We start from the raw sequence: 12,520 nt of genomic DNA, 5'->3' as shown, positions 1-12,520 counted from the left end.
TTGTTGAGGAGTGTATGGACAGGAGGTTTCATGGACGATGCCATTAGAGGTGAAGAAGTTGGAGAGGGTGGAATTAACGTAATCACGGGCATTATCGGAGCGGAAGCGTTGGAAGGAGGTAGCAAATTGAGTTTGGATTAAAGCGTGGAAAGAAATGATAGTTTGGGAAAGGTAGGATTTATGTTTGAGAAGATATGCCCATGTAACGCGAGTAAAATCATCCACAAAAAATCACCAAATAGCGAGCACCTGAAACACTCGGAACGGGAGCAGGCCCTCATAGATCACTGTGAATGAGAGAGAAAGGAGACGTTGAACGTGAAGACAGATCTGAGGAAGGATGTGGTGCGAGTGTGTTTAGCTGACCGACATGGTTCACAAACAAATCTGTCCACAGGACGTCCATGAAATAAACGAGGAAACATAAGTTTCAAGGTAGAAAAAGAAGGATGGCCCAAGTGACGGTGAAGAAGCCAAAGAGGATCCAACGCCACCGTGGAGAGAGCTACGCCGAGAGTAGGGACCAATGGAGAGGCGGGTGTAGGACGATGGAGAATGTAGAGGCCGCCATGCCCTTTAGCAAGTGTAGTCATCTGCCCCGACACCTTATCACGATAGAAGCAAGAATTAGGAGTAAAATAGACAGCTTGACCAAGATCTCGGACAAGGTGATGAAGGGATAAGAGATTCAGGGTAAGACGAGGAACATGAAGGACATGGCTACGGGTAAGGGTGGAAGTCAATTGGACACTTCCCACACCGGCCACAAGAAGGAGAGCACCAGATGCAGGACTGACGTGATGAGGGCAAAGAGAAGGAGTGTAGGTAAGAAAACATTGGGAGAAAGGAGTCATATGGGCGGTGGCACCGGAATCAACTATCCACTGTACATTGGAAGAAGAAGAAGTACCTTGATGAACGAGGGAAGTAGAGTCCATTAATTTGGATTGAAGAAGTTGGCGAAGTTGATTGATTTCATCATGTCGAAGCTGGGCAACCTTTTGAAGATGTGGCGTCAGCAGTTGGTTGAGCAGTTGGTTGAGGTATCTCAGGAATAGATGTAGGAGGAGTCATGAACTGCCTGGACTGAAACGGAAGATGAGAGACCAAGTGGCTTTGATGGGCATTCTTCCGTTGGAGCTTGTAATGTGTCTTCTTGGTGTGACCTCGCTTCTTGCAATAGTTGCAGAAAATAGAGGAATTACCAGGAGTGCCATGGCCTGTAGACGCCGATTGTTGGACCGTGGAGTTCCTGTTCGCTGGCGACACCTTAGGAGAGGACATATACGGCGACACCGCCGGAACGGATGTAGGCCGTGAGCTCCCAAGCTGTTGAACAGCCATCACCGAGGTGGGTTCAGAATGGAAGATGCCGAGGCGAGTCTCCTCCATCTGAACGGCCACCATGGCTTCCTTCAAGGTAGGAACCTTCTCCCGATGAAGTAGTTGGCCGCGTAAAGATTCATATTCAGGGTTCAGTCCCATGAGGAATTTGAACACCCGAAGCTGTAGAACATATCCACGGTCAACTGAATGAGGGTCGGGGGGGCATGTAGTGGTTCAACTCAGCCCAAAGAGACGACAACTCTAAATGATAGGCCCCAACGGAGCATGGACCCTGGGTCAGATTCGTGGAGCGAGTAACGAGGTCATAGATAATGGCCAAGTTATTCCGCTTCGAGTGGGATTCTTGAGCGGCATCCCAGATCTCCTTCGCTGAGTTTAAGGACAGGAATTCAGCATCATATGAGGAACTGATACTGTCGAGCAGCCACCAGTGGACTACACCTTCAACATCAAGCCAGTGCTCATAGTGAGGGGCAGTAGGAGACGGCGGAGCTTCCACAAGATGCTTCATGAGCTTCCCTTTCAAGGTAATTTGAACATACTGACGCCATTGAAGAAGATTCAACCCCGTGAATCGAAATTCACAAGGCATACGTGGCAAAGAGTAGTGTAAGGAGCTCAATTCGGATGAGAGAGACAGTACCCCCGGAGGTAGAGCGATAGTAGAAGTGGTAGAATTGGTGGAGGCCATACTATAGAATGCCCAAGTAACACAGAATACCGAAGAACCACTGAAATAACCAAGCAACCCAGAGAACAGCCAAGGTGATGTTCGATCTGAGTTAATAAGTTCACACAAAGATAATTGACCGAAGTCGATGGGATCGGCGAAGTCGAGTAGAAGACTGTGTAGAATGCCGAATAGAAGGTCAAGTAGAAGGCTGCGGCTCCCTTCGACGAAGCTTGAAGAAGGCTCGCCAAGGCGATTCCCAAAGGTTCACCGAGAACGACCTCCAAAGGCGATTCTCCAAAGACGATTCCAAAGCCGAGAACGACCTCTGATACCTCCAGAGGCGATTCTCAAAGGATGTTTTACAGCCAAAGAGCACTTGACAATCAGGCAAGTAGCCTTTGACCGCCAAGAAAGAAGCCTTGACCGCGACTTGCCAAGAACGACCGCCAAGAACTCAAGGATGGCCAAGAAGAAGGTCCTCTACTTCGTCTACGGCATCAAGAACAGCATCAGGATCTGTGTCTGGCTGGCCCTGGTCCTCGCTCCAAGTCCCTTGTCTTCCGTAGCAGTCTCGTCGAGCACAACTTCCTCCTCAAGAAGAAGGTCCTCTACTTCGTCTAAGACGTCAAGAGCGACCAAGAAGAAACGCCAAGAGATTTGCCAAGATCGACCGCCAAGAGACAAGAACGACCGCCAAGCGAGAACGACCGCCAAAGAGAGTTGACGGCGGCCAAAAGAGAATCCCAAGCCAGAGCGACCGCCAAGAGAGAACGAGGGGAGAATCACGGCCAAAGGGAGCTTGCCGAGGGAAAATCCAAAGGGAGCTTGAAGCCAAAAATGTGACGGCGAATCCCGTGGAAATTCGACGGCGAATCCGGTGGCCGAATCCCGACGGCGAGAAGCTTGAAGAAGCTTGAAGAACGAGGGGAAAAAAAACAAAAAGAGCTTGACTACAATGGCTTTGATACCATGTAGAAACCCAGAGAGGAGGGATGGGATGAGAAGAAACTAAAAGTTCTCGTTAGGTTTTAGGTTCCCCACCAGGAATACATATAGTGACGAGGAGAGAGAGTAAAGGAAGGGGTACATAAGTAAAAGAAGAAAAAAAACATATTCAATAGTAACAGATTCTGCTTAGTGACTTGTGTGATAGCACTTCCGTGACTGGGGTAAGGTTTCTGAATACAATCGTTGTGAACTTCTTTTGAGCTTCTTCAACAATGAGTGTTTGAAAAAGGCAGTCAACATCCTATACTGACAGGTATGGCCTGGACAATTTTAGTGGTATGTCCAGTTTGGCCTTAGCTGCATTATAGCATAATCTGGCCTGATGATTCTCCAGCGTCTGTTTGCATCCCTTCTGAAGATGAGAAATAATTCTCATTTTTGTTATCTGTAACATCAGCAGAGATAAAAAATTCCTTTTCATGGGTAACAGCATTTCTAGCTAGTCAATGCTTGTAGATGAACTTTGATCCTATCATCCTTCCTAAAATGTGGCAGCCGCTTGACATTGGCTGTTGCTTTATCATGTTATCGTGTGGAAGAAAAATATGCTTCTCTGCGGCATTCTTCGCTGCCTCTGTGGTCCAAGAGACAGATAGATGTTTATTGTAGAATTTTTTTATCTTCAAGGTGCCCTCTCTATCAGCTGTTGTAATATTCTGCAGCCACTTTATTCTCTGGGGTTATTATATTTTCCCTTTTTCTGTTTTTAGGCTGAGTAACTATGGGTAATAACATTTAAATAGTTTAGAATTCTAATGGGCATTTTCGTGCGTTATCAGGTTGCCTTGTGGAAGTTCTGTGCTGGAGACTCGTTTCAAGGTATTTGTGTCATGATTCTTCTTTCCATTGAATTTCAATCCTTTCTCAAATTTTATTCGCAATTTTTTTCATTATGTGGAAAATTCGTGAAAAAACACCTCAATCTAGTATTCGATGAAGCTTTTAAGTCAAATCATTCTCACTTCAAGGAATCTCTATGTTCCCTGTATTTTGCTGCAGATACAAGACCTTTGTTGTGCTTTACTGCTGATAACGTTCCAATAAGAGCTGTTTGCTGGGCCCCTGGCGAGAGGTATTTTAAGCTTCATCTATTTAATGCTCTTAAATTTCCTGTTGCTGTTCTATGGAGTTTATTGACCCAGAAGGTCTGTGTCAATATTATTTCTTCTTTTATTTTCATAAATAGAGCAAAATTTTCTTTTATCTAATCAAGGTTCACTTAGGAGGCGTGAATGCTGACATCAGATGGAAGATGAAGGCCCAGTAAAGGTGAGAAGTCCCTGACACTAGCAAGGCCACTCTTATGTGAACCTTGACTTCGGTTCATATTGAGAAAGGGGCGAAAGGGAAGGCCAAATTGAGGAGGTATAGATCAACCAGGGAGAAGCCACCCGAAGACGTGGTTAAGTAGAGACAATCGCAAGGAATAGGGATCACAGATAGAGAGAGATGGGACATAAACAAAGAGGGGATGATAGAGAAGGGACTTCAACTTCATTCTTTTTGGCTGTCCCCTCGAAGCACGGCTGCCCTATTTAAACGGAATACATAGAAAGGGCCATATGACCAAAATGCCCGGGTAAACTAACATGATGAAACTAACCCTGTATAGAATGTGGGTTTGTATTATCCTCAGATCAGGGATGCCATGCTGGCCAGCACCATGGAATTATGGTCAAAATACTAAAATATTTGATGCAACAAGAGCTACTTGGAGAGAAAGCTGAGGTAAAATGGTTTACGGGGAGCATCCCTCTACGAGGAAATAACTCAGTGATTGAGGTCATAGATACCCCATTGCCAGATAAAAGAAAGGCCCATGGGCAGAGGGAAGCTGATGGAGGAGAGCCAATGAGGTGAAGTTGTTCTGAGCCTGGGACAGAACCAGGAGGCGTCACAAACCTCTGTCTCAACCAGGAAACAAAGGAAAAGCTGGATGACTGAGGCTGCTCATAACCCTGATGCAGCACTGAGAGGCCATGCCTTGCAATGAGGAGAAGGCCAAGATTAACCTTGGACTAAACATTGTCCAACATAATCACTCATCCTGGCATATGATATGACTGTATACCTCCATTTTATCATTGCAGCCCATTCAGAGGATTCTGATCTTTTCCCCTCTGTGTCTTCATTTAAATAAAGGATCCACCAGGGCGACGCAGGACCCCAAAGCTGCTGGAAATGGAGTGGTAGAGGATCCACCAGGGTGACACAAGATTAACAGGTTGATTTGATGAGACCCTTTTACTGTGGACAAAGTGGAAGAAGCCATCAAGGGGCTAAACAGAGAGGGAGCTCTGGGTCCCAATGGATTCCTGGTGTTTTTCTTCAGCTAGTTTTGGGTGTCACACCTCTTTCTTCTACCTACATGACAAGGGTCGTTAGAGTTGGTGATTTATGGCCCATATTGTTGTCAAACTCCATCTACCTCATCTTGGCAAAAATACCGGCCAACCAACTCCAGCTGATGATTGACACGATTGACAATCTTGTTGGACCCTTTCAGTCCGCTTTCATACCAGGTTGGCAGTTGACTGATAGCAGGGAAGTGGCAGGGAAATCATAGCGGCATGGCAGAGAGAGCGGAAGTTTTGGATGGCTGTCTACAAGGAGACAAATTATGACACAAGTCCTTTGAAAGCGCATGATCCATGGCATATCGTTATTGTGGCCTATGCGTGCATAAGGCAATGAAGACTCCTCTCATCTGTTTTTTAACTGTTCTTCCGCACAGACAGTTTGGAGATTGCAGCAGCTCATTGGTGTGGATCTGATATTCCACGTGGCATGTTAGAGCTTGCTCCGGGGTAGAGGACACTCGGGGTGGGGAAAGCTCCTCGCGGTGCTATAGATGTTTTGGCTGCACCACAACGAGATGGAGTGTAAGGGAAGGGGTGTGTCGCTGGACTCGGTACCACATGATATGGAGAATTGTATCTCCTACTGTTTAGCAGGAAGGGAGGACGGCAAGGGGACCAGGATGGTCGGTCATGTATTTTATTAATTTCGGGCTGATCACTGATTTTGGGTAATTTTCAATCTTTTTCTCAAAAAACAAAATATTTATTTGAGTAGCCCTCTCGTAGGAGGGCGATGGAAGCCAAATGGAGAAGCAATATTCTGGTTATAGTCACTCTTAGTTAGCTGGTTGTAACACATCACAGGTGATGCCTTCCTCTTCGTTGGACTCTCTCACCCAAGTTTCTGTCCTCTCATCTCCCTTCATCCCTTCTCACCCCATCTTTCCCATTACGAACTCCAAGGCTCATAACATCATAAGATTAGAAGGCAGTACAAGTCAGGAAAGGAAATGGGGGGAAATGAAGAGAGAATCAAGAATGCATGGTAAATGTATTTTTTTTTAAAAAAAAAAGGATAGGAGAGATCACACAAAGTCGGCGACCCACCCAGTGAGATAAAAATACATTATTGATAAGGCCAGCCAGGGCCTTGGCCCTGGGCTTTTACCCCATGCTACGGTAAAACCTGCAGCTGTTTGTATCACTGCGTCTGTCGATGCTTCCCGTTCATTGAAGATGACTTTTGTCATAGTGCCCATAGCACTGCGAAGGGTCGAACCTGTCCCTCTTGCCCCCTAGGTGCTCCACTTTGCTTTGAGTCCCAAAACGCCACCTCTAATGAGACATCCACCCCCTGGAGTGGCTCACAGGTCCATTCCATTCGGGCAAAAGAACAATCAAAAAGGAAATGAGCTCAATCCTCATCACCGTTTGTGCACATAGCACACAATGCGGAAGCTTCTTGGAGCCATTTCTTCCGAATAACTTTCGTCACTATTCTTCGTCGACGGAGCAGCCAACAGATAATTTTCACATTAAGGGGGGACTTTTGTCGCCATATGATGTGACAAGCGTAGAGGATCCTCAGTTTCTCCGCTGTTTGTCCACGGCTGAGCATCACATAAGCATCTCGAACAGAGAAGGATGTACCTATCCACTTCCACCCATCATGTCCTCCTAGCAGGTGTAGGTGGATTAGGGTTTGCTGCAACCTTGTATAATCTTCCATTCTTTGCTTGGATAGGGTGTCGCCAAGGCATGGGGTCCATGTGCCATACCAACACTCGCTCACTGTGGCATGGGGGGTCCTTGGAAGGGCATAAAAGTGTGGGAATTCTGCCTTCAATGTGCCTTAGGGGGACCATGCGTCCAGCCAAAACCAGAATGCTGTGCCATCTCCTTGCTTGGCTTCAAAGAAATCACGGACTTGAGGAAACACATACGCCAACCCTTGCCAGAATGCCGAGGCTGCTCGGACTGGTATCCACAAACTTCATCGGTCAAGCGCGAGCCATACATGTCTTTCAAAACTAGTGAAGCCATCGATGTATCCTGTCCCATGAGTCTGTAAACCCACTTGGCGAGTAATGCTAGGTTGAGATCTTGCAATTTCAATACTCCCAGACCCCCCAAGCAAATTGGTCTGCACACTTTATCCCACGATACGAGGGATATCCCTCTCCCTTCCTCCGATCCTGAACTTTTCCATAAAAATCTTCTCATCATACTTTTGAGATGCCCTTGGTCCCCACTGGTAGTTTCAACTCTGAAAGGTAGAAAATAGGTATTTCTGACAGCACGTGGCGTAGTAGCACCAACCATTCCCCTGTTGATAACACTCTGCTTTGCCATCCCTCCAACTTCCACTCTATCTTCTCCATTACTGGATGCCAGTCTATAGATTTGATACAAACCCCTGTCAATGGGAGACCCATATATTTCATAGGAAGTGTACCACGAGGTGTCCCCAAGGCTCTAGAACAGAGAGCGTCCTCCACTTGTGATAATCCAAAACCGACAAAGGCTGATTTGGCGCGGTTAATGTGTAGTCCCGAACAGTCTGTGAAAAGGTCAAGCAGGATGGATAGGTTTTTAGCCTCCTCCTCAGCACCCTCTATGAAAAAAGTGGTAGCATCTGCATATTGCAGAAGAGGAATACCTGCCGGGAAACTAGGGGTCTGAAAACCTTTCAGCAAGCCATTGGAGCAAGCCTCCATTTTTCTTATGGCAAGAGCATCCACGGCCAAGACAAAGAGTAGCAGGGCTGGAGGGCATCCTTGTCTAACCCCTCTTTGGGGTTGAATCGAACCTCTTTCGGGCCGTCGAGCACTGCGAAAGAGTGGGATATAATACAACTTTTTGTTCACCTCACCCATTCAGCTAGAAAACCATGACGTCACAGAGAGGGCCATAAGAAGTCCCAGTCAAGGCAGTCATATGCGTTTGCAAAATCCGCTTTCCACATGAACCCTCTTACTTTCAATCATTTCGACACAGTCAAGATTACTATCAATTGTCTTCCAGGAATAAAGGCAGATTGAAAAGGACCAACCAAGTCGCCAATCACCTCCCTGAACCAATTGGCCAAGACCTTGGCTATGATAAGATAAATGGAGTTGGATAGTGCAATAGGCCAAAATCTCCTTCTCTATTAGCTCTATGACATTTTGGGAGGAGAACCAGATAAGCACGGCTGATTTTTTCTAAACCAAAATTTCCTTGTCAATATTCCTCCACTGTAGTCATTACATCTGTCTTGATTGTCTCCTATAAGACATTAGAAAAGAAGACTGGGAGGCCATCAGGCCCCAGGGCTCCTTCCCCTTTCAGTCCCTTGATTGCCACTAGGATTTCTGTCTCTTAGAAAGGACACACCAGGTCTCTCCTTTGTGTCTCACTTAGTCTAGTTGCTCCTCTTCCGCTCCACCTCCATTGGTGTGTATTCCCTCGTCGTGAGAAGCTCCTAAATTGATCGGTCAGTGCTCTGCCAACAGCTTGGGCACCGAATTACTCATGGTTTCCTGCGAGCACCCTTAATATCTGATTTGTTCGCCTCCTCCCATTTGCTATGAGATTAAAAATCTTGTGTTGGCATCTCCAATCCATCTCCACTTTCTTATCCTCCGCGGCGATTGTCTCTCTAAGTTTATGGCACTCTCTTGCTTAATCCTGTGATAAAACTCTAACATCTTCTAGGTCATCCAAAACCCTGATTTTGGCCTGATCTTCAACTCGCCTTCTGTCCCTGGTAATGTATTACACGCCAAAGTAATTGTGACATTTCAACCAGGTGGAAACCAAGTGCCTCAAGTAGCCAAACCAGATAGTCAAAGTCGCGACTGGTCTGAGTATCACTCAGGCACTTTACGAAATCTGATAAGAAGGCAATCATACAATAGTAAAGGGTTAGTGGGTCAGAGGTATGGAGCGCCAGTAATCCAGTGTCACCAAAGAGACGCTGGAGGGTGTCAGAGTTTGGGAGGTGCAAGCACAGGGGACGAGGCCCAAATACTTAATGAAGGGAAAGGTGGGTGTTTCAGATGCTTATTGAGAGGGCATTATGTCCCAGAATGTGGAGAATTAATTATTTGCCAGTGATGTTGAGGAACGGGGCGTTGGCGGTTTGCATGTCCACAAGAAGAAGGAAGGATAAAGGAAAGCCGGATCTAGGAGCAGGTGATGGCAAGATCAAAGCCTGCACAAGGTTCAATGGGGATCTTGGATGAGGTTGGGTGAGAAGATCTAGGCTGAACCCTCCTCTATGGGTGTCTGATAGGGGAAGTGGTCAAAGGATCCCCAGGCCTGAGGATGTCCAACAAGAATCATTGAAGCAATTCCCAGCAACGAGTGCCAAAGTCTAGAATTTGGGTATAGACACTTTCTTCCTCCAAGGAGCCCCCATCACAGCATACGTAGTGGTTTGTGGTTGGACACAAAGAATCAAAGGGGAAGCAATGTTCGGTGGCGATGGTTTCCCAGAAAATGGTGTTTGGGGGGAGAGATCCGAGGCCAGTCATAATAGAAGTCAAAGGAGTCCTATTGGGTTACCAAACATTGCAGAAGATGGAGACCATGGTAAAAGCATTTGGCCAACCCGGTAGTATCATTTATAGGACAAATGTAGAACATGGTAGAAGTGTTCTTTTTTTTAAAGGGCATAACTGAATATTCAAGTCCATATTGTGTTTGTTCTCCTTAACAAGCTTTAATGTTCATCCTGGCATGACACTTGCTGAAATTATGCAGTTATTCTCGACGGCCAAGTGTTTTTGTGACTGCTGGACATGAAGGCATAAAGTTTTGGGACTTACGGTAATGAGTTATTTTTCCTTTTGTTTGTTTAAAATAGGTGTAAAAAAATCTCATTATTTGTATTTGAAATTCCCAGCTGTTGGATTCCTCAAATGATTAATATCCTATCTTTATTTTCCTGTCTAGCTTCACATTTGCTGTTTGTAGATGCTTCTTGGAGCTATTACATTACCTTTTCTCTCATGAGTAATGCCTCTTCAGAAGAGGCATGTCTTATGCTGTAAAACAGACCTGCCCTTGTCAGTCTCTTTGAATCCTTTACCGATTTTATGTGCTCGCATGTCCATTGTTTCTGTTTAAGATTAGGGACTTATTTCTAGGCCATATTCAGCTTCCCTACTTCTATATAAAGGCATTACTCGTACTTTGTCCTAGAAAGCTGCATCTTCCCTACTTCTATCTATAGAACTAACCTATGGTCGGGGATCCTATCAGATGGTCGATTTTTTCCTAGGGTAGAAATACAAAGAAAACTATCATTTAGATTTGAATAAAACTTCAACAATATTAAAACATTCACTAGATATGTTTGCACAAGACATGTATTTACAGTTCTCTGATAATTACAAGTTTGTCATATTGGAGGAATGATTACAAGGATTTCTGTCAGGGTCCTCAACCTCGTTTGTGGACAGAATGATGAGGAAAAAATCATCATCATCCTCTCCATGGATGAATGGCGAGGATAATGATGACTAGTCATAGCCCCTGGCTCTATGAGACCAGCCTTATATTTCTACATTACATTGCCTCTGCAGTGCACGACTATCTTATGTTTCAGTCATTAGGGTTTGAAAGCTGTTTTATATCTGCTGCAGTGATCCTTATCGTCCTTTGTGGGACTTTAACCCTGCACAAAAAATAATTCTGAGTCTGGACTGGTTACTACACCCCAGGTGACATATTCTTCCTTGGGAGTTATCTATAAGTATGTGGCACTAACTTTTTTGGCAATAACGATTTCTTCTCAATTTTTCTGCAGCTGTCTTATTTTTGCGTTTGATGATGGATCCTTAAAGACCCTCAGCCTGTCAAAAGCAGCATGCAATGTGCATGTTACAGGAAAACCATTTGATGGTGCGAAACATGGGGTCTTACACAATTACTATCGATCCCAATTTGCAATTTGGAGTGTTCATGCATCTCCAGTAACCGGTAAGAATTTTAGCAATCCCGTTTTCACCTCTGTTTTTGAGTTTTATCCCTTTAAAAAACTTACATGACTTCTTATTCTCTCTGCGAAGTTTAATGATTCATGAAAGAATTAGGCTGCTGGTCATTTTAGGAAAATGTCAACTGTTTGGGCTGCAGAGCAACTGTTATTGATATTTGGTTTCAATAACAGCAATTAGATTTTCATATACTTGTAAGTATCCTTTTTGTTTTCTAATATATTCATTTCGTATGGGCTCGTTGTGTTGTGGAATGAGAGGCCAACACACACTGGAGAGTGTATGCACCTCAGAGGACAAGGCGTATAAAAAAGGGGGATGTACAATACAAAGGTGGTGGATACAGAAGGGGAAAGATGGCACTGAGGGATGAGGTGGTCAGGAAAGATGGTAGATTGTGGCTATTGGAGAGGATGTAGTGAGTGCAAGGTTGCCGGGAAGACTGTTGTGCTGAGACATGATTCAAAGGGGAATACCATTAGGCTGGTTGAAGATATGGAGTAGGAGGTTGAGCAGGGCCTCTCTTGCGGCAGAGAGAGTGAGGAGGCAGAAAGTTCCACGCATCCACAATGGTCAAAGTCAAGGCAGCTGAGCTGCAGCGGGTGCGGAGGCAGGGGGCGACACATGGAACTTGCACGGACTCTGCGATGCATGGCGACACAGAGTGGTCGGATGATACCTGCACAAGTTAGATGCTACAGTGGTGTGCTTGTAAGAGACAAGCATAGAAAGCTGTTTAGGAAAGGAATGGAATCTGGTAGGACGAGGCTTCCTTGAGAATTTCCTAGCAGTGAATGTAGTTGGTCGATTTGAGGGGCTTGGTGGTGGCCTCGAACAAGATGGTGTTTTCTGAAGAGGGTCCACGGATCTGCCAGTTCATAATAGCAGTGAAGTTGAAAAGGCAGAGGAATGGTTGAGTAGGTTGCGGCATCGGTCTACGGTCCGGTTAATCTCATACTAAAGTGGTCTCTTCCTTCTGCAAGTCCCGATAACTGGTTGGTGGAACTTCAATGCAACGTTAGAGATGGAGGATAGACCTCACGGAGCTGGCATGAAGCTCCGGGTTTGGCCACCTTTTCGTTTTTTTATGTGAGGCAGGATTGCAGGAAATGAGGCCTACAGACTGTTATACACTTGGAAAAGCACCAGGGGGCTGCCACACCTCTCTCTCGCTTGAAGCCAAAGGCAATGGAGTGGTAGAGGGTGGA

General features: G+C 45.5%; 1 protein-coding gene across 3 annotated transcripts in view; it reads left to right on the top strand.

Moving 5' to 3' along the window:
- Nucleotides 1-12,520, top strand: part of LOC144700768 (Transducin/WD40 repeat-like superfamily protein) — a 36,669-nt gene that overhangs the window by 14,787 nt on the left and 9,362 nt on the right. For all 3 annotated transcript variants that reach the window (XM_078572278.1, XM_078572279.1, XM_078572280.1), the window contains 5 exons: nt 3,808-3,847; nt 4,028-4,100; nt 10,075-10,140; nt 10,959-11,036; nt 11,123-11,295. In XM_078572278.1, the coding sequence (XP_078428404.1) occupies nt 3,808-3,847; nt 4,028-4,100; nt 10,075-10,140; nt 10,959-11,036; nt 11,123-11,295 (430 nt within the window). The remainder of the gene's footprint in view (nt 1-3,807; nt 3,848-4,027; nt 4,101-10,074; nt 10,141-10,958; nt 11,037-11,122; nt 11,296-12,520) is intronic.

This window comes from Wolffia australiana, chromosome 3 (genome assembly GCF_029677425.1).
Source record: "Wolffia australiana isolate 7733 chromosome 3, ASM2967742v1".
NCBI lineage: Eukaryota > Viridiplantae > Streptophyta > Magnoliopsida > Alismatales > Araceae > Wolffia > Wolffia australiana.
Note: the sequence above shows the minus strand (reverse complement) of the source record. Positions and strands in the feature narration are given on the sequence as shown.